The sequence below is a fragment of the Carassius auratus genome, chromosome 17, assembly GCF_003368295.1.
Source record: "Carassius auratus strain Wakin chromosome 17, ASM336829v1, whole genome shotgun sequence".
In the NCBI taxonomy this organism is placed as follows: domain Eukaryota; kingdom Metazoa; phylum Chordata; class Actinopteri; order Cypriniformes; family Cyprinidae; genus Carassius; species Carassius auratus.
The window spans coordinates 25687646-25710544 of NC_039259.1; the positions used below are offsets into that span (position 1 = coordinate 25687646).

The window sequence follows — 22899 nt, forward strand, 5'->3', positions numbered from 1 at the left end:
TAGTTTTTTTGCCTTGATTTCGGTACACTTTTTAAAATATATAATACAATTTTTAGTATAATTGAGATACTGTTGTAGTTTTTATTTTGGATCCATTTTTATTTACATATTTTGTTTTAATAAAATTTTTTGTTAACGTTTTAATAATCGTTGTACATTTAATTCAATGTTATAAATGTGTGTGTGTATATATATATATATATATATATATATAATTATTTAATAATAAAATTTAATAACCACGTTTATTTTTATATTGTGTGTGTTGGATTGTTTTCCATTTAAATGCTCATTTAATATAAAGTAAAAAAAGCAGTTTTTTATGGTTTTGGATATCGTTTTAGTTAACTATAATAACCCCGATTCACATCACGAGTTCGACTGAAAAAATGAAAAAAATCAAAATATAAGCTAAATGTGCATCTCAACATGGACTTGTTTGCAATAAAACAATAAAGACAAAACAAAACACACATTTAAATTCTTTAATGATCTTTAAATGTACAAATACCCTGTCCAACAGAGACTTAAAGTGATTTAAATAATCATGTGAATTATTCGGCCATACAACAACCGTCACAAATAACAAAAATCAATAACGGTGTATTTACATTTAATGCCAAACTCTGGAGTTTCTCCAAGCCTGGAGCTACTGAAACCACCATCCAGGTGTGTCTGGAGGAATAGAAATGTGCAAATGCTGATCGATATTGAAGAGAGAAGGTCAGATGAGTGGACTCTCTCGGTCTGTGCTCCTGAACGTTCTCCGGCTGGTCGGTGTGGATCCACCGCCTCGATGCATCGATCTGGAACTGCGAAGGGCGGCGGAAGAAACCCTGCAGATGAGATCCGGGTTTCCTCGAGGATCCATGACGGCGTTGATGACTGAGAGAGACACGAGAGAGGCGTTCGTCAGCAGCTCGTCTCAGCTTTAATATCAGATCGAGAGAAGAGCGAGGTTTGATCTACTGACCTTCCAGCTGCTTCTGGACTCTCCACAGCTCTTTCAGAATTGATGCAATCTCCTACAAGACGAGCAAAGACACAGAAGACCACAGCGTTTGATTTAAAACCATTCAGTAGTAAACATTAGATATAAACCAGGGCTATTATTAACTAAATCCTTAAAAAAAAAGTGAATTAAAATTAAATTTAAAAACTTATAGTATTTATTATTTATCATTTTTGTTGAATTTATCTTGAAGCAAGGTAATTATTGGTAACTGAAAATAAAACTAAAACATTTGTTTATTGAAAAATAAAAAAAATTTAATGTAAAAAAAAAAGCTGCCAAGCTAACATTTCTTATTTTAATTTAGTTTAACTTTTTGTACTCAAAAAAACTGAAACAATTAAAATTAAATAAAAAAAAAAACTATATAGACATAAATGAAGACAAAAACTTCAAAAAATTACAAAAACACACAAAATTTCTACAACTTTTTACTAAAATACTAAAACAAAAACCTAAAAATAAAAACTGATTCAAAATATTATTAAAACCTATAATAGTATATAGATACTAAAATAACTATAACTGAAATTAATTAAATGTATATTTATAAAAAAATATTTAGTTTTTCATGGCGAGAATTTTTTTTGCTGAATTCTAATGTTTTTTAAATATTTATATAATAAAAACCAAAACTAATAAATTGACAAAAACACAACAAAATTAGTAAAAGAGAAACAGAAAATATAACATTAAAAAAATCTACTCCTTGAATTTATAAACAATCAAAAACAAACTAAATTGAAAAAACACAAAATAAATTTATTTAATGAACGAAAAATAAAACGAGAACAAAGTAAAAAATAATTCCAAATATTAATCCAAAATAAATATTAATGATACTTAAATAACATCGATATGAACATCATTGCCTGCTGGTCTAATATACTCACCGAAAAAAAAGAAAAAAAAAAAGATTACTTAATAAATTACTTAATTCAACATTACAATTGGTTCAATGTAGTTCAGATTTTATAAAAAAAAAAAAAAAGAAATAGAGATGCAGAGCACTTAGTAACATTTTATTCAAGAGACACACCTTGTTTGAGGTTTTCATTGGTGGAGAATCATCAGCCTCATTGATCTTCGCCTCAATTTCTCCCAAAACGTCCATTTTATTATGAAACATAGCCCTGAAAGAATATATGCGAGAATGAAACCTGTACACCACACGACACAAGTCATCTTTATTTTGAATATATTGCACCCTCTCAAGCTTCTCAAACAGACGAGTCTCACTTGATCTTCTCCGTCAGCTGCTCTGTGTTTTCACGGATGGCCAGAGACAGTTGAGACACTGGATTCAGCATCACATTGTTCAGAGTGACCTGACAGAAGAAGAAGGAGATTTACAGCTTGAACACGCAGTTAACCTGAAGAGAAGAGAAGCGCTGCTACCTCGTCTGCTCTCATGCTCTCTCGATTACTAACGATCTGCTCCGAGTCGTCAGCCGCTGCCGCCGCAGGAGATTCCTTCGGGAAATTCAGACCGGCTTCGGGAATCTGGTGCTGCAGTGGAAAGAACAAGAGACAATATTTACCAGCACAACGGTTTCCAACACTGATAATAATCAGAAATGTTTCTTGAGTAAATCATCATATTTTCATGATTTCTGAAGATCATGTGACACTGAAGACTGGAGGAATGATGTTGAAAATACAGCGGAGCATCACAGAAATAAATTACAGCTTAAGAGATATTCACAGAGAAAACAGCTGATTTAAATCACAATATTATATCTGTATTTTACTGTATTTTTGATAAACTAAATGAACATGGAAACATTCTGAACGGTACCTCTTCATGGGTAGATGTGGCTGGTTCGGTCTTGTCTGTTGGAGAACTCTGAGCTTCTGTGTCTCCAGCAACATCATGAATCTCTTGGGCCAGAATAGCCAAATCTTTGGCCAAGTCTTGACTCAATCTAGTGAAGAATATACATTTTTTTTTAATTAAAATTAAAGTCTAATTTTGGGAAGCAATGCATTACAAGTAACAATTTTTGGAATGGAGTAAAGACCGAAGAAGTTACTTATGCAACAATGTGTCTGATTTACTAAGAAATAGAACACTGGAAGCTTCCCGTTTCTGCATGAGGAACATATTTAGGTCTACGTCTATGATGATTCCCATTGTAATTAATGACACCATATAAACCGGATACAGTTAATGCATGTCTATATTAGAGAGAAAAACATTAATTGACCCTAACAACTTTTTTTTTATAAATAAACCCTTGAAGCCCAGTCTAGTGCTATAGCTCTGGAAGAGAGACTCTGAGTTTAAGATCGAAATGCGGTTAAAAGTAACATTCTCAAACGATTATTTATATAAAATGGACTGCTGATATTACATCTCATTCTTTTATCAGGATGGAATGATTAGCCATGATTGACAATCGGCAAAAACAAAACAAAATTGTTGACGTTTGATCAGTGTGCCACTTTGTCAACCAAAATAACAGAGATGAGAAAGCAGCAGTTAAGAAAGCATCTGATAATACCGTTGTGGACTTTTTCACCAACTTTGCAATTCTCAGTCACATCACTTCTATATTCATAGCACTTTATACAGTAGACTGCTACATACAGCTTTATAGTATTATTAATAAAACAACTATTAGTCACTTTCAATTAGAATTTTGCAATTTTACAACTTTCTTTAAAGCAAGTACTATAAAGCAGCACGCCAATGTGTGTTTTATTAGTGAATGTAAAAAAAACCTAAAACATTATTGCATTGTAGGGATAGCTTGGTTTGCACAGATTACAACTTAAACTAGCTCAAGTTTGAGTATCTTTACACTATAAGGTATTTTAAGAGATAATGCTATTGAATAAAAAACAATTATAGTTCATCTGAAAATAAAATGTCTTATTACTAACCTTAATTTTGTTCAAAATCCATAGGACGATGGAAAACGATGCATAAAGCTTTTATTTTTCATACATGTAATTATATGGTCTTTGTAGGTCATCTAATTTTTTTGTGCGAAAAAATTATTTATTGTAAAAAATACAAAAATAAAATTGTGTAATTGTAAGAGTAATATAATCATTTGACTAAAGCTGAAGTAGTACGAATATGTATACCTCAGTATTTTAACTAACCACAAAAGGTGAATAATTGATCAGAACCTAATGAAGAATCGGCAAAATAAATCAACGATTAGTCGATTAACTGTCGTAATAATCAATAAATGAATAGATTATTAAAATAATTTGTTGGAGCCCTAGTTCGGGGTTTCCCCACCTGGCGATCTCAGCGCTATGAGACGTCCAGTTCTGGAAGGCGTCGCTCTCGTGTCCTTCCCCCTCGGAGTCTCTCGAGCGAGGCATGGCTCGCACCGGACCGGCCGGAGGGATTCTGGGGTTCTGCTGGGATCCTGAATGATGGGAGCGTTTGTGTTTAGGGATGCTATGGTTAGACTCGTACTCGTCCTCCGAGGTGGAGGCGTAGTCTGAACCCTTCTGACGCCTCCTGGAGCCTTGGAGGAGCGTTTGGTACACCAAGTCATCAGAGGAAGGGAGAGAAACCAAAATAAAACAAGCAAGAGGAGAAAGAGATGGAAATATGTAAGAAGAAACCCGAAAAACCAAAAACCACTTCCCATTCGCCAATGGGGTTCAAAAGAGCTCATTAAAGGGAAAGTCCACCCCAAATTGTCAATCACTTACCCCAATGTTGTTCTAAACTCGTAAAAGCTCTGTTCATCTTCAGAACACAATTTTAAGATATTTTGGATGGAAAGCTGGATTTCATCTAAAATATCTTGTGTTATGTAGACGAACGAAGCTTTTACAGGTTTGGAACGACATGTGGGTAAGTTATTAATTACAAAATTGTATTTAAGGGTGTAATATCCCTTTAAGATTGTTAATATCATTAGGGCTGGATGAATTTTGCAATTTTGATTCATTAGAATGTAATGTTTTGCCACAATTTAGTTTTTTTTTACTTGGAAAACCAGTGTTTGAATACAAATATTAACAAACGTTACAATTAGTCACATTGACAATATGAAAATGATAAGAAAAACATGAACATCTAATTTAACTGATCATGTGTGATGCGCTTTCTTGACATAGAACATATAGCTAGTCCTCAGCGATCATTCATATAAATGCGTTTTTGCTTTAAAAAAAAAAAACCTTAAAATGTGGCAGGGAATGGAAAAATAAAAGGTTTCGAGACGCAAGTAGCTTTTTTTTTTTTGCCATATCGCCCAGCCCTAATTCCCGTTAGGAAAATTACAATAAATTACTTTAATTTTCACAATATAACTGTTAAGTTTTTATTATGGTAATCCGATTATCTGCAACTTAAATTAGTAAAATTGGAGACCAATTACAAGGTTTTGTTAGTTGAAGTCATTGGCCCAGTTGCGAGAAACAAATACGTACAAATAAAGCCAACGACTGCAGGAAGAACCATTAAGAGACAGTGAAAGAACTGTATTTTATATCAGAAACACACTTTTTTGGCAAAGTCAAAATAATGGCTTGGAATGTTTGACCAACCTCCTGCAAATCTTACAAGCAAAATCTGAATCCATGATACTCACTGGCAGTGCTACTGGTGTATTTGGCACTGCTTGAGCGTCCGCGGATGATCGGCTGTCTGTTCACAGCATTCGAAACCTTCCGGAGAAGAGCCTTGGGATCCGGGATGGAAGCTTTCCGCACGGAGCTGCTTGATTCGGTGCTACGGTTTGAAAATCCTGTCCGGCTCGTGGAAGACTCTGTGTCACTGGGAGTGTTGAAGGAGCTCGTCCTTTTCCTGGGTAGAGCCAAAATGTCCAATCGTGAAAGCTTCTTGCTCTCCTGAGCACCTCGACTGTTTGCCGAGGGGTTGACGTCGGAGTTTTGAGACGTCCGATCGGTTTCGGTGCCTTCGTTGTCGGAGGCTTCACCCAAACGGGCTCGACGAAGCATCGAAGCCCTCGTCGGTTTCGGAGCGGAGAGGCTACTGGAGCGAGCTAGAGCATTGTGCTCTTTGGATTTGCTCGTACCTTCCTTTTTAAGAGGAACGGTGAACTTTTTGTAAGGTAGGGAACTTGATTCTTGGTCGGAGACGGCGTCTGGCCAGTGGCGTGTGGTGGGACTTTGAAGATCAGCCCCAAAGTCTTGAGAACTAGGGTTACGACGGAGTTGAAAATGCTTGCTTGGATCTGCCTTGCCATTGCGGTCCTTTATCCCGGATTGGCAAGATGGATCACCAGAAGTCTTAGGTTCTCTGGACTCTCTAAAGAGTCCTCTGAGGACCACTGGCTTCTTTGGCACGGAAACTAAAGCGTTTTTCCCGCTGATTGTACTGGAAGTGTCAGATTCTCCCGAGAAGGAGTCCTCCAGGTGGGAGCGACCGTTGTCGTCTTGCTGCTGGTGTTTCTCCAGAAGCTTTGCTTCCAGAGATGCTAGAACATCCTCAGTGTCTTTGAGGTAAGATTGAGTGTCTTGATTGCTTATACCTCTAAAAGAATCTTTGGTAGAGGGTTGCATAGATATCTGAGGCAACCTGGACAAGTGGATGTCATCGCTGGTCCTTTCTTTGGTATAACTTTCTTGTCTAACAATGGACATTAAATTGTCTCCACCAACAGAGTCATCTGGTTGATCAATGTTGGGTGGTGAACAGTCGCTATTGCTAAGTTTGCCATGCTGTCGTGTTAGTGTGGCTGTGGAGAACTTAGAGGTTAAATCTTTTGCCTCTTCTTGACTGGTCTTTATAGACCGGTTCCACATCTTCTGGGTCGAATCAGGAGTCTTCCTGCATTGCTCAACTACAGAGCCATCATCGGATTTGCTGGCATCGCTCAAGCTGTCCGGATCCAGATCATCTTGGACACCCAGTTTCTGCGGATCCCACTTTTGCTTCTGAACTTGCGAATTCTTCTCCACACCGGACAGGTGAGAATCTGTTTGGATGTGTATTGTTGGCGGTGGTGTCTCGATCTTCTCCTTCGAAGGAACCTGAGGAAGAACTCGTCTTGATCTGCCGCTCTGGCCGGTTTCTGAGTAGTCAGCACTTCGGTTAAGAGTAACCTGGTGGTTGATCCTTTCACCAGCTTAAAAAACAAATAGGATAAATGAAATTTGCTAGCAAAGACAAACACCAAGAAATCTACTGAACCAAGCAAAGTTTCTATACCTCTGGATGAAAGATCAACCTGTGTTGGGCTATCAAAGAGTCCTGAAGCAGGACCAGAGTCTGAATAGGTGTCAGCCAAACTGGCCCAGCGAGAAACCCACCTAGTGCCTTTGGGCGTTAATGTCGTCATCGACTGTATCTGCAGAAAAGCAGAAACTAATTAAATGCAAACTCTTACAACATAGCTCTTTAAAGTGGTCATGTTTTTTTGAAGTTGAGATGTTTTCACTTTATCTGTAAAGTAAGTTTATCTTTTAAATCAGATTTGCCTTGAATATCTTTTCTAGTGCCCAGAACAGCTAGGAACAAATATTGCAAATATTTGTGAAAATATTGATTAAACTCCTTGTAGATACACCATCTAATAATTTATTATTATTACTCATTTATTTGATGTTTTATTCAAAAGAATTTAATTTTAACCTGTTAAATGTCACCCCGTCCCGTATACGGGACGCCTACGTTGACTATACTATATTACAATCAAATCTAATCTTGACAAACTATATATCGTTGGAAAGGTCTAAGACTCCCAAATATATATTTTACCAATATCTTTTGTTAAACATTATGTAGCAAAAGTAATTGCTGAGGGTGCACTCTTTTCATAAATTCATCTATCTACATTACAAAAGGAGCTTTGACCTTTGTTTAAAAAAAAACTTCCTCGTTGCCTTTTTCTCTATCACATTTTAGAAATCAACAGAAGTTATATATCACTTGAAAACATAAAATCTCAAAATTCATCCTTCAAAACCCATTTTAAAATCAGACAATGCATTACCATGTAAATGGTACATCAAAATCATGTTAAAAAATGTTTTCAGTCATGAATTATAAAGATTTAGGTTTGTATCATGCACGTGAGTGACCGTTAACAGGTTAAAAAAAACAAACTTATTTTATGTTCTTAACTTATTTTATGTAAAACATGGTTTATTAAACCAATACTATATAAAATCTTAAGTAAAATTTCACTTAAATCCTTCAAGATCTAACCAGAAACATTAAAAATAAACAAAAACTTGTTAATATCTGAATTAATATTAAAATATTTATTAAAAGTATTAGCATTCACTGTAATTTTTTTATAGGTCCTTGACATGATTTATTGTCTGAATGTTCTAGAAACCTTATTAAATATATTATTAAATACTGATTACATATGTACTCAAACTGCAAGTTTAAAGAAAAATCTCTTCATATACCAAATGAAAATATCTCAACCATGAAAGGGGGTCAGATTTTTTTTAATGATTCAAATCATCCATAATCATCCAAAAGCAGGAAAGAGCCAAAAGACATCAAGCCTCAGATCAGCTTTGAGAAGATCCCCAAGAAAGATCCAAAGCACACTGAAAAACATGTAGATTTTGGTGATTGACAGATAGATCTACTGATGCCAATGATTCCGAGTGAGTTTACCTGTACAGGACCCTTGGCTGTGTCACTAAGGTCTGTTGAGTATTGACCCAATTTTGGGCTTGAGCTATTCTCACTGAGAAGACTATTGTGACCCTCAGTGTCACCAACTATAGGCTTAAATGTTGCTGCTGCTGAGGTTTGGCTGTTGTCACAAACACCAAACACCTGTTAATGATAAAGCATGCATGAATATGTCTGTTCCCAACTGACTGGAACTCCTCAAATCTTGGCTGGTTAATTTATTCACAAGTAGTGGTTGACTGATATTAATTTTTTGAAAGTGACAGATATTTAGCAAGTGGTCGATGGGGATATCACAACACTTAATTTAAGATAGCAAAAAACACAACAATTGTTGAAATTAATTCTGTGTATTTTATATAATTATTTAATTTTATACAATTATATGTCAATAAGTCTAAATAAAAGTCCCATCCCTCATCAAAATATAAATTCTGCTTCCAACATGCCAGCCAAAGAGGAAGATGCCCATATTTAAATAAATAAAAAAAAAAAAAGCCAAATATCGGCCGATATATCGGTTAATATTATTCAAAACAAACTTGAAATGTGATTAAAAAAAAAAAAAAAAAAAAAAGACTAGCATTAGGGTTTACAGTGTACATCAGCCAAATTGAACAAATGAATGTAAAAAAAGCCAAATATCGGCCGATATATCGGTTGACCACTATTCAAAGACAACTTGGATTGTGATAAAATACTAGGGAAGCGACTGAAAAAATCTGAATAACAGAAGTGAAACGATGCTTTCTAATAACACAATGTGTTTTTGGTCTCTTGCTGTTTGAGCCTGATGTCAAGTACCTGATCGATCAAGCTCCGTGCCTCCACAACCTCTTTGTCTGGACTTTCGGCTTCAACGGTGTAAGTACCAGCATCACTTAAACTGTCATCCTCTTCCTGCTGCTTGGGAACCAAAGGTTTGGCCTCTGTACTGTTGTCTTCCTTGAGTGCGAAGGGAGATTTAATTGACTGATTCACTGTATCAGACGTAGCAGGAAAACTCTGCGTCACCGAGGATCCAGCATTAGATGACGAGGTCTTCACCCAAGTCGAGTTATCGTCCCATGTGGTACCAGGACTGGGTTTCGAGACCCTGAGCAACTCCGCAGCAAAGTCCTGGGACAGTTTGGATCTATGGCCGACACTGCCGAAAGTTTTAGACGAAGAGCGGGAGCTGAAGCCAGAGGTGCTCATACGGACTTCAGTCTTCTCTCGTCTGAGGGATCCAGCCCGCTGAAGACCATCTGAACCTTTGAGGGGAATCGTGAACTGCTGCGTGGGTGGATTATGTGTGGACGATGTTGACCTTTCTCCACTTTTCCGTTTGTCTAATCTGCTTTTTAGAGCAGACTGGAAGTCGGGAGAAGACGTGTTATTAGTGAACAACTCAGAGCGCTTTTTTCGTTCTAGATCTTCAAAAAACTCAATCACAAAAGCTTGCTGGGGACCCGGTTTGCCTTGGCTATTTTTCGAAGTGTAGTTAGTTGGGTAATCTTCTTCCTCCAGTTCTTGATCGATCTTGTGTGACTGAATCATTTCCGTTTCATCCAGTTCATCAAAATCAGGGTCTTCATGATGGTGTGCATCTATAAGTTAGAGATCAATATTTATCCTCCGGATATATTTGAAAACACTATTTAGTCTAGAAACACAAGGTCACAGAGTATAAATTATTATACTAGTTAAACTTCCCACCAGGTTTACTATTGTTAATTAAAACATTTTAATTTATTTCAGCTATTGTTGCCAAGGCATCGTTTTTCATTTAGTTCAATCTGAAGCATAAAATAAAACTGAATAAAATTTTAAATTAATTTAAAACTATATAAAATTTATAAATTATACAAATATATTTGAAGACAAAACACAACAAAATCACTTAAAATGTTAATATGAAAATAGAAAATAAAAGTATACAAGGAACTTGATTTTTTTGTCATTTTCATTAATAAAAAACATTTACTAAAACTTCATTTTTAAATGAAAACAAAAATTAAAAAATTACAAATTCATAAATTAAAAAAGTATATTAATAAAACTAAAATAAAAATGTATCCCACCACTTATTGTTTTCTATTTCCACAACAAAATTATTAAAACTTTACATTAAAATATCGGTGCCGATGCCGATATTTGGAATTCTCAAAAGTCCTGAAACATGTTTTTTGTTTATTGACAGACACTGATAGTGTTTCCCACAGACTGCAAATTTGAATTCTGAAATGTTAAGTACTCATTTTATTCAACAAAGTATAACCCTTTTGGAAAATCTATTTGTGGTGGTTTTGATAAAGTGATGGGCCGTCACAAATAACTCAATGTAAAACTAAATTTACAAATTTAGTTTGTATCAAATAAATAAAACAAGTTAAAGAAATCAGTTCATATATCTGTTTAATTCAATTAATTAAACGTTTATCTGACTTTAGTGGTTTAAACCTATACTACATAAAACACCACAGTGCATCATTAGGGTGCAAGTGAAAATAGTATTTAATTAATAGTCAGAGAAAAAGATGCATTATTTATTTTTTCAGATAGCCTTTCCATGGTTCTCTGTTGTCTTTTACCTTTTAAGGTCTTGTTCAAGAGCTCGTCTGATCCAGAGCGCTGTTCTAGACTCTTTATCATCGTAGCATCACTCTGAACCAACCAATCAGCCACTTTGTTCTCCACCGACATCACTTCCGGGAGCCTGGCAATCGACTCCTTGCTGGGCTTCCTGTTCTGACGGATGCAGAGCTTGGAGACGTGGTCCATGATCTTCATCCTTCCAGGGCTTTGGTTGTCAAACTCGATGGTGAAGGAGGCATGGCCCTGAACCACCGAGGGCTTGGCGGAGGGTTTGTGCTCAGTGTCTTTTGTGGGAATCTCTTGGACTTCCTGGGAAGCAGTTTTGGGCTTTGAGTGGATCTCCTTTGCGGGGATCTCAAAGTAACTTGGTTCCTTGCGGTAAGAGTAACCGTGTTTGTCCTGGCCATCCTGAAGTTCTTCTGGAGAAACGCTGAGCTCACGTTTGGTACAATCCATGTGGTTTTCTGTGAGAAGACATCAGCAGTAGATAAACGAACAGTAATGGGACGAACTGTGCATCTAAACACTCTCAATCAATCAATTTCTTCACAAAATGATTCACTGTTTGAGTCACTTGAAACACTGCATGCGTTTCATGTTGTAAATGCAATGAAAACTCAGCCCAAATATTGATAATGTCACCTTTTTACCAGTGTTATTGAAATATTTTGAATTATTTTGGAAGCCATTATATATTATGAATTATAAAATTATTTTTAATGCATTAAAAATGCCTCATTTTTAATGCATTGTGGCTACAATATTCATGAGATCATACATTTACCTTCAATACATTACATGTACTAATATTCAATTCAATTGATTATTTGTATAAGTTTAAAAAGTATATTTCATTAACTTTATGACAAGATGTAACATGACAATGTTTCATATGTAAGAAATATGTGATAAAATCATTTATGAAAATATAATGTATACGTAAAATGCATTTTAATATTCACATATGTTACAAATAACTGATTTTACTTTTTTTTTCATTTTTATTTAAATGTTTTAAAATAGTTGCTTTGTTATTTTCTTGTTATTCTCTCTCTCTCTCTCTCTCTCTCTATACGGTATATAATTTATTTTTATTTTTTCCAACTCTAGTTTTAGTCATTTTAGTACATAAACTCAAAACTAAACAAAAATAATGTATATTGCCTTGGCAACTAACTCACATAAAGTTATATTAATATTTTTTACTGCAGTTAACATTTTATTTTAAATAAAAATGATGTTTTAAGTTTTAGTTAACAATAACACAAGGCTACCTTGTTTAAACCCGATTGCAAATATTTTTTTGAAAGTGTAATCTATTAAAATTCAATCAAATATAATTTAATATGAAACTATAAATTTTGTTTTGTGTTCAGAGATTTTTTAAACTACTGAAATCAATACAACATAATAAAAATACAATTAAAATAAACTATACAAACACACATACATATATATTAAATAGATTTTTTTATATAAGATTTATAAAAATTATAAAATTCTCTTTAAATAAAATGGTACATTTGTTATAAATAAATTAATAAAATAGCTGGAGACACACTACTTATTTTACATCACTGGTTTGAAAGAAAAGATTTTTCCAAGCTTCACAGACTCAGTATTTCTGAAAGCACCATCACTTCTAATTAACTCTATTAAGAGGAGCTAATTAACGTATTACTTAAGATTACTTACCGCACTCCTACTGTGAGAAAACCTTGGTAAGGTCAAGTATTTCAGGCCCTATCCAGGTTTCACTGGTGCATAAAGACTTTCACTATAGGTGGCGCTATTCAGCACGACGTAACAGAAATAAAAGCCTATGAATCTCTTTCAGTCGGATGGTGACGGTTCGTGTTTAACAACGAAACAAAGCAGTAAACTAAGACTTCAAGTCGTCTGAAGTTTCTATGGTCACCTGTTAATCTGAAGAAAACTGAGATCTACTTAAGACTGGAGGGAAAACAATGACCTTCTCACTGGACTAAGACGGCCGCTAATCCATCACGAGGCTGAACTCGCTAGTCTGACGTGTTTTAAAGCTCACGCCAGCCAAGGGGTTTAGTACTGAATTCCCCAGGATCACCGAAACAAAAGGATTTCTCTTCTCGGCTCACATTCCCATCCACAGAAAGCATCTGGAAACTCAAGGTTGGGACTCAAACTCTGTGTAGATCTTCGTGTCGGTTTCTGACCTGTGTGATGTTCATGGACGCTCGGATCACAGCACTGAGCTTCATCTTCATCGTCCTCACCCCACCAGGACGGCTGACCGTACAGAGGAGTGGGTCTGGACACCGACGGATCTGTAATGAGACGACTTCTGCTGTTAATGCAGCTCTAATCACAGAAGACACTGTGCATTAATACAGTACAACCGATGACATTATCTCTAACATAGGATTAATAGTAAAAATAATCGTAATGGTAAATAAATTAGAATCAAATAATTAAATAATGAACTGATGAGAATGCTTATTTTTACAAAAGAAAACAAAAATAAACTACAAAATAAAAAAAACAATTACCAGATAAATACAAATATATAATACAAATGAAACCTGTTCATAATAAACTTAACATAATTTAAAATATAATTTAAAAAAAGTATTTAATCTAACATGATAAACATCATAAAATTAGTAAATAAATTATCTGATAACCATAACAAAAAAATAAAACATTATGAATAAATTAATGAAATTAACTGGTGATATTACTTATTTTAGCCGCCCCCCCCCCCCAAAAAAAAACATGTACGAATAAATTACCATTAAAACAAAAATACAAAAATAAAAAAAATAAAAAATCTATAAATAAACTAAACTAAATTCAAACAAACACAAATCATAAAAACTAATAAACAGAAATAAAAATCAAACAAACCTCCATTCACTGTCTATGTGTCATGATTCTGCCCTCGTGTCCTTGATTTTTCCTAGTCTTGAGGCAGGATCATGACAGACCCATGTTTTGTGTACAAGCGCATGGCCTTGTCTTTGGGCCATGTGCTTGTGTTGTCTCGTTCCCTTGCCCCGCCCCCCTTGTTAACCTAGTCGTGTCTTGATTGTCCTATCTGTAACACCTGTCGTGTCTTGATTAGTACCCCTATTTAGATCTCCTAGTGTGCTCTGTCTTGCGTCGGTTCATTGTCATGGTGATTGTACCTCAACTGTGTTCTGCAATTGTGATTGTGTGTGAGATTGTGCTGTACCCGCTGAAGTCCTTGTATTACCGCGAGTGTTTATAGTTAGTATTTAGAGTCCTTGTTTATCTTGTCAGTCCAGTCCTGTTTTAGTTATTTAGTCTTTACCTTGCTCCGTGTTTTCCCCCTCGTGGGTTTTGTTTTCCCCTTTTTGTAATAAACCCTTTGTTTGAGAATCCCTGTCTGCACCTGAGTTCCTCCCTTGCCAAAACCGTGACACTATGCAGAAAAAGAACTAGTGCTAAAGATTAATTGCATCCAAAATAAAAGTTTTGGGTGACAAAATATACGTGTGTGTACTGTGAATACACACTCCCATACAGTATATATTTTGGAAATATTTACATGCATATACATTTATATTCTTATTTTATATGATATTTTTAATATATTGTATTTTTACATTCATAATAAATATACACAGCACACAATCGTAGTTAGTCGATGTGATTAATGGAGATTAATCGTTTGACAGCATTACTAAACCCAACTCATGTCAGCACCAGCAAACACAACAGCCTAATTTAAAACAAAGACAAAACGTTCATGCACATTATGCACGTCTGGCCCGAAGCCCTTGGAAAAGCTACAGTAGTTAAAGAGTGGACTCCACCCAGACTGTGCTAATCTACATCTGTCTGTCAGAGATAACCAGTCACGCTGGTTACAGCAAGCCTCAGCACGGACTCCTCCGTCACAGAAGCACAGTTTAACATCAAGTTCACATCGCACTCTCAGAGCAGCACAGACACTAGTCAGAAACGCTCCTGAAGTGTTCGTGTTAGAGTTATTAAAACTGGGGCAAGAGATTCACTGGGGAAAAATGTGCTCAAACATGATTCAATCCCATGAGTCAGCTGGGCAGGACCAGGTCAGAAACCACAGGAAGCTCAGGACAGAAACTTTCTCAGAGTCGCTGTGAGAGCTTCCACTGTTGACCGTCTAAAAACACATGCATTTCAACGCTTGCGTCTAATTTGAGTAAACTGTGACTACTTTAGTGCTTGAAACAGGCAAGTATGAAAAACTAAAATTTGTATTCAACTAGTTCCAAAGGCAACATTTGTCATTAAACTTGAATAAAAATTATATAGACATACAGTACAGACCAAAAGTTTGGAAACATTACTATTTTTAATGTTTTTGAAAGAAGTTTCTTCTGCTCGTCAAGCCTGCATTTATTTGATCAAAAATACAGAAAAAACACTAATATTGTGAAATATTATTACAACTTAAAATTATAGTTTTCCATTTGAATATACTTTGCAGAAATAATTTATTCCTGTGATGCAAAGCTGAATTTTGAGCATCATTCCTCCAGCCTTCAGTGTCACATGTAACATCAGTCGATCACATGATCATTTAGAAATCATTCTAATATTCTGATTTATTATGAGTGTTGGACACAGTTCTGCTGTCGAATATATTTGATCAATAAAGGGTTAAAAACAACTGCATTTATATAAAAAAAAAAATATATTTTCTTTACTATCAATTTAACACATCCTTGCTGAATAAAAGTATTCATTATTAAAAATAAAATAAATTTGATTATTCGTCAAAGTATCCTAAAAAAGTATCACATGTTCTGAAACAATATTAAGCAGCAGAACTGTTTCCAACTTTGATAATGAATCATCATATTAGAATGATTTCTAAAGAATCATGTGATAATGATCCTAAAAATTCAGCTTTGCATCACAGAAATAAAAGATCATTTAAAGTATAATAAATTTAAAAACAATTATTTAAATTGTAATATATCACAATATTAAAATTTATGTATTTTTGATCAAATAAATGCAGGATTGATGAGCAGAAGAAACTTCTTTCAAAAACATAAAAACAGTCATGTTTCCAAACTTTTGGTCTGTACTGTATATAAAACAACGGTAGAGCAAAATTACTAAGACTTCTGAATTATTATTAAATGAAAGCAGAAAAAACAAAGCCAAATTAAAAATATTAGCTAAAATATATTTAACATAATTACAGTGCAACCCATGAACAATCTGCAGTTTCCTCAAGCTCTTGTGTGTATGAGGAGGACACACATGTGAAGAGAACAGGTCCGCACAGATCAGCAGGGCGAGTCTGGCGCTCGTTTAACAGGGTTTAACAGTAATCACATCACAGCACCTGCAGCAGGGCAATGCCAACTCAACACATTAATCGCCTTAAAGGGACAGTTCACCCCAAAATTCAGCTGGTCTGGTAGTTTACTCATCTTCAGGCCAAGTCGAGATGTAGGTAACTTTTAGTTTTTAGCTGAAACTGTAGTGCTTGGTGATTCAAACAATGTGAGTCAGCTTTGAGAGTCGCAAAAACACGTACAAAATAAATTCAGAATAAAAAAAAAAAAAAAAAAAAAAAAAAAAGTTCAGGTCTTATGAAGCGAAATGATTGGTCTGTGCAAGAAACCGCGCGATTTTTTCAGATCTTTCATGTTTAAAGCCAGATTTTTTTCTCCAAAGTGAAAGTTGTAGAAATTAGATCATTAATTTTCCTTAACAAAATAAATATCTTTAGTTTCTGTGTGTTCCGATTGAAATAGTGTCAAGTCAAGAAACTGGTTTCTGTTGCCTGATAGTATTAATAATAATATTACTTGTATGAAATGTGCAAAAAAGTAATGTTGCAAATGTACATTTTCGTTCAACACGATCAGTAACATCTGTAAAAATTGTAGAAACCTTATTTTTTAAATATGGTAAAATTTTATATATTTTTTCTTTTGTTTCTTTGGTCTATTTTGGCGTATAAACATTATCTCAAATTTATCACTGCATAATTATATAAACGAAATGGTGAATCGGTTATTTGAATCAATTCACTGAATCAAACTCAAAGAATCGGTTCACTGAAAAGAATCAGATTCAGCTTCTCTGTAATTCTATCATAATTAATGTTCAGCTTCTTGCACAGACTGATCGTTTCGCTTCATAAGACCTCTATATAAATCATCAGGAGTCACATGTATTAATTTTGTGCACCTTGATATGATTTTGTTTTGGACGCACAAAGTCATGCATCACCAAGAACCAGGGATTTAGCTAAAAATCTTCCTTACTTGTTCCTAGTGGAGAATAACGTCAGCTACATGGCCTGAGGATGAATAAATTAACAGCAGATTTTCATTTTTGGGTGAACTGTGCCTTTAACACTACACTGATGGACCGAAGAGTCATTCAAAAGCCAGCAATATTCAAACTAGACTTGCACTTCCTGAACGAAACAACAGCACTGGTCAAGTAAATCAGCAAATATGCAAATTATCAATGATGTTATCACTGTTGGTCAGATTCTGCAAGCTGAACATTGAACAAACTTTAATTTCTGAAGTATGAAGCTAAGGCTGTACATTAGATATTTCAGGATCTTCAGGTTACCTGTGATGATTTTCCGCTCTGTTTTGTCTGATTTGACGCGTAACGCGTCTGAGTTTCTGCATCTCTCATCGGTCTGAATGTGTTTCTTGGTTTCCGGCGTCTCTTGACCAAGCTGAAGTTGACTGGTGTATTTTTCATGCTGGAATTCAGAAAACATTAATTATTTTTAATAATCATTTTATTCTTATAATTATTAAATTGTCAATTCGTTCATTTACAAGGCAATTATTATTATTATTACTATTTTTAATTTAAAACGTATAATCTAGATCATTTAATAATAATATAAAAAAACTAAATGTATAATTTACACATTTTGATAATTTTTTTTAATGTATAATTTACAAACTTAGACCATATAAAAATAATTTGTCTAAATTTAGAATTTAAACAACTTAATTATAATAACAATAGTTTAGACTATTATTATTTTTGCTAGTAAAATATAAAATTTATACATTTATAATTTAGAGAAAATTTATCTATATTTTATTTATAAAATTTAGTGATAATATTTTGCCTAAATTATTATTATAATTTTTATTTTTACTACACTACAGGTGAAATACTTAATAGTACTTTGACAAAAGTACAAGAAACTTTTTTTTAATTAGGTAAACATTAGTTAACTAGTTAAATAACAATTAAAATATTTCTAAAGCTTTTATTAATCTGTTATTCATTTAAATGTTTAATATTTTTATATAAAAAAATACAGCGAACATGAAATAATTTTTACTTACAATAACAAAGTGCATTTAGACATTACATTGAAAATAAGTCAGAATATTTTTATGAATGGGAAGGAAAACAGATGTGAAATAAGACTCAAATCTACCTTGAGGGCTTCCTCGGGCACTTTGTGCTGGCTTCTCTCCAGGATGTAGATGTGTGAGTGTGTGAACGGTCAAGAAAAACACACAAACTATCCCATAATGATCAGAGAGACAACAACAGCAGGACAAAACCTCTCTGCCTTAAAATCGCTTGCAGCATCGTTTCTATCGAGCGGAGAACTTCTGGACAAATCTGTCTCATAAACAAGAAAGCTGCTTCTCTGCTCTTTATCAAACAGTATTTCTGCAAAGTTACTCATTTTCACGCCAGGGTCAGAGGAGCTCGCTCTCAGCATTGAGCAAAGGCCCGAGTCAAACCACACCAGACGTGCATGCTTGTTTTATTCAGTTTTGAGTTTGAGGAAGGATATCATATCCAAAACGAATGACATCTGATAAATTCAGGGTGATGTAGGTCTGATCAGGGATGCGAAGGTCATTCACGAAGGTCTGGTGATGGAGAAAAGGTTCGTCAATGTTAAATGCTTGGTAAGTCAATTATTAACACAAGAGCAACTTCATAAGCAGTAAACATTTTGTTGAATGCAAAGTGCTCAAAGCTCACTTTATTTGCACGTTTGCATCAGGATTCATACAGAAACTGCTAAATTCTAGTACTTTAAGCACTACTTTTTGGGTTTTTAAGGACTAAAATCAGAGTTCTCACTTATCAAACAATATCATCATTATCTTTCTAGTTCTAATAAACTAATAAAACAAAACCAATAAAGTGCAGCACAAAAGCATGCAATAACATTTGAAAGGATATTATGATAAAGTTATCGCTTTCCTTTTTCAAATAAATCACTAAATGCTTATAAATTGCATTTATTCTAACCAAATCAAGCAGGCTTTTTGCATTTGTGCATGCAGCAACTGAAGCACTTTAAACATGCAACATGAGATGCATTTCAATTTATATCTTCTAAATCACAAAAATGATCAGCCCTATATAAAATCCATGTGCATCCAGAAGATTGCATGGAAGCTGCTGTTGCATTGCATTGTTGCAATGCAAAATGTTTCAAATCTCACTATTTGACAAATTAGCAATCATTATAACGCAATAAAGCAGCTTAACATAAAATCCGCGTGCATTTGTGCATGCAGAAATGGCAAAAGCACTTTTAATGAGACATGCATACCCCGTTGAGGCTGCCCAAGTCTTTGACCAGGTGCTCGTCTGCAGACGCATCGTAGTTGATCACGGCGTGTTGTTTGTCCACACTGCGAGACTGCGAAGGTGCAAAGAACAGAAGCTTATCATAAAACAAACATGCAAATCCATTGCAAAGGCTACAAAGAGCCAGAAAACAACCTTTAGTGTTAAAACGTCTGCTGAGATAACGGGACAGAGAAGTTTAAAGTGTCTACAGCTCTTATCCACCGTCTGAAGAACAAAGCCATGGTTAAAAGAGTGTCTCCACATAATATCATCATGGACGAGGACAGTCTATTCCATGGAGAAAACCCCCATCAGTAAACATTTACATGTGGCCACAGGACGGCACAATTACCCAGCATTATCGGCATCAGCAGTCTTCATGCATCAAAGCAGATCGACCCACGCTCATTTACAGCCTCATTAGTGCTCATCATCTGATGTCAGTGCCACTGAGAGACTCTGGGAGCTTGCGTTTTGCATTTACGGTCACTATTCACATGCATCTTATTAATTATACATTTAAGTTGCATGCAATGCATAATATTTCTCAATGCCAATGATAGCACATCTTGTAAGAGTCGCTGTGACGTTGCTGGACATCCTCCAGATCTGGCGGCGGGTGAGGAATGCGATTCATGAGCGGAGAGGGAGAGGCCGAGGTTTGGACACATTCTGTGTGCATGAATAGACAGGACGAGGGTTTAGACTCGAGCAAAGCGATGCGGTGAGAGGGCCGTGCTAAACTAACCACAGAAGAACAGAACCGTATAAACAGAGTCAAAACACTGCATTCTAGTGTCAGCAGAACAACAGACAGAGACAACTGTTTGATTTGAGTTTAAGAGACAGAAATAGACCTTTCGCTGACTTCACAGCACGGGCCACACGAGTGAACGGGAGATTGTGCACCAGTGGGGTTATTTCTCATTAACTTTTTTTTATTAATTTTTTAGTGCTGTTAAACGATTAATCGTGATTAATTGCATGCAAAATAAAAATAAAAGTTTTTGTTTACATAATTTATTGGTATATACTGTGTATATTTATTGCAATTATATATATATGTTTTTTTTATTACCGTTTATTTTATATGTCTACATAGTTACATTTTGCTATTTGAGTATGTCAAGTTAAACTAGATGAATAGAAGAAATATTGCATTGGCAAGAAACCAGTTGCATTGAACTGGCTTGATAATTAACAACATTTATGACACCGTTATTATTAAATGCATTAATTCTGAAACTGATTAATCTTGCTGATGAAGTAAAATGAACTAATTATGAGATTAGTTACATAAGCAGCTCTACAGAAGACAATAGGGGCATTATTCAGCTCTTTTTTTCTCGTCAGACTGTGCCAGTGCAGTCAAATCGATAATATTACCCAATATAACTTTTTTATATGCATTTATTAATGCAATTCAAGCATGTGTTTAATGTCTGACCTGAAGCATGAGCTCACAGTCCTCTCGACCCACAAAGATCATCTCTCGGGGCAAACGGTGTCTCGTGCCGGAGCTGCTCACCAGGAACCACGACGTCACGCTCATCTTCAGATCAACATTCTTCAGGAGGAAACACATGTTATAATCACAACACAGATGCATGAGAAATCACTGACCCTCAGGTGTGGAGTCTTTTACACATCACCTACAACCAACTCAATCATGTTTGTGTATCATGCATGCTTTTAGGATCTCTTTATAGAGAATATATGTAATTATACGGACTGTAAAAAAGTTTAAAGGTGATTTAAGTTCAGAGTGAAACTAGATTTTCAATGAGTATTTTAAACATTCAGAATTGATTGAATGATGGAAAAAGTCAGTATTCAATGCATGAATTTGAGTTTAGTAGGACATTTGTCTACTGGTTAATAGATCACCTAATAGTCTGCGTCACCTAATTGACTTCAGAAGAAAAGGAAAGTCAATTCAAGGGAACATTATGAATGATTTTGAGTTGACTTTGAAATGGTGAAAATATCTTGTAATAAATTACTAAACAAAAAAATAAATAAAGGTTATGCAATAAAACAAAGAAAAAAAAGTTTAATTATAAATATTAGCAAATAGTTGATGAACTCATAATGAATCTTCGTCAAAGTGAACCGAGTTTGTGACTCAATCAAGCTAAAGTTGAGATAACATCCAGGTAGAGTTAAGGGTATTATATTGATATAGTTCACACTGAATTCATCTGGACTTTGATCTTATCTTCACAATGTGTGTGAAAACAATACAACATTAGACTGTTAACACCTGAAACACCAGCTCTGAGGCTCTACAGGTGTTCATTAGACTCGGTCACTGCATTAAATCACATTAGCTGCTAGCATCAAGCTAACCTGTACATTAGGATTCATTAATAACAAACTCAGAGTTCACGGACCAGATGCGGGTTTCCAGCGGTTTCCACAGCTCACAGAAGATATCCCCGCTTCGTCTGAAACCTGACAGCACAGCTAAAGCCTTTTAAACCCTGTGAAACACACAGAAGAGGCTTTAGAAGAGACAGAAGAGTGATGAGTGTTCAGGTAAAACACCTTCAGATAATCTCCAGGCGGCTGAAGCTCAACAGGAAGTTTATTCCCGACATTCCCGAACTCCTCACCGATCGACGACACGCTTTAAAGCGTTTGAATGCGGGTTCAACGCGTCTCCAGCTCCGTTAGACGAAGTGAAACCAGGTAGCCTCGGTTTGCTGCCGTTATTCCCGACGGATTTAGACTTTTATCCGCCTTGAGCGCGACGCTCCGTCAGAGTTTGTCAAGCTGCTCGTTGCGTCAGTGACGTCACGACGCAGCGCCTCCACCTGAAACCACAGCTAATTATCTGTCCTGGCGTACCCCAACACTGCACGTTTTCTTTGTCTCCCTAATTAAACACATCTGATTCGACTCATCAGCTCATTATCACCCACTGATCTATTACATTTAAGATACTGTGAAATAAAAAAAAATCTTTACTTTCTTCATTTCCTTCTAATTTATTTATATATACACTTTTAATATAGTTAATACAAAAAAATATATAGCTAGAAAAACTAGAAAAAAATCCCGTTTATGCGACTAGACATATGCTGCATATATATACATATATATATACACATACATATAT

The 22899-nt window shown here is 35.1% G+C and overlaps 1 protein-coding gene across 3 annotated transcripts; it reads right to left on the reverse strand.

Annotated features, from left to right (window-relative positions):
* Positions 1–471: 471 nt before the first annotated feature.
* On the reverse strand, positions 472–22616 carry cep170ba (centrosomal protein 170Ba). Of its 3 annotated transcripts, none has more exons than XM_026286654.1 (20): positions 22394–22616; positions 22172–22261; positions 21226–21345; positions 19759–19848; positions 18985–19063; positions 18616–18674; positions 17778–17916; positions 13379–13489; positions 11180–11647; positions 9411–10195; positions 8586–8750; positions 7161–7299; positions 5578–7077; positions 4266–4500; positions 2811–2937; positions 2411–2521; positions 2252–2340; positions 2052–2145; positions 974–1025; positions 472–885 (listed from the first exon to the last, which is right to left on the reverse strand). In XM_026286654.1, the coding sequence occupies exons 3-20, from the start codon at positions 21328–21330 to the stop codon at positions 725–727; spliced, it is 4509 nt and encodes a 1502-aa protein (XP_026142439.1). In that variant the 5' UTR covers positions 21331–21345; positions 22172–22261; positions 22394–22616; the 3' UTR covers positions 472–724. The 3 variants fall into 3 exon arrangements, with proteins under 3 accessions (XP_026142439.1, XP_026142440.1, XP_026142441.1); XM_026286655.1 differs by having other exon boundaries at positions 725–885; positions 4266–4398; XM_026286656.1 differs by lacking the exon at positions 8586–8750 and having other exon boundaries at positions 725–885.
* Between the last annotated feature and the right edge of the window lie 283 nt (positions 22617–22899).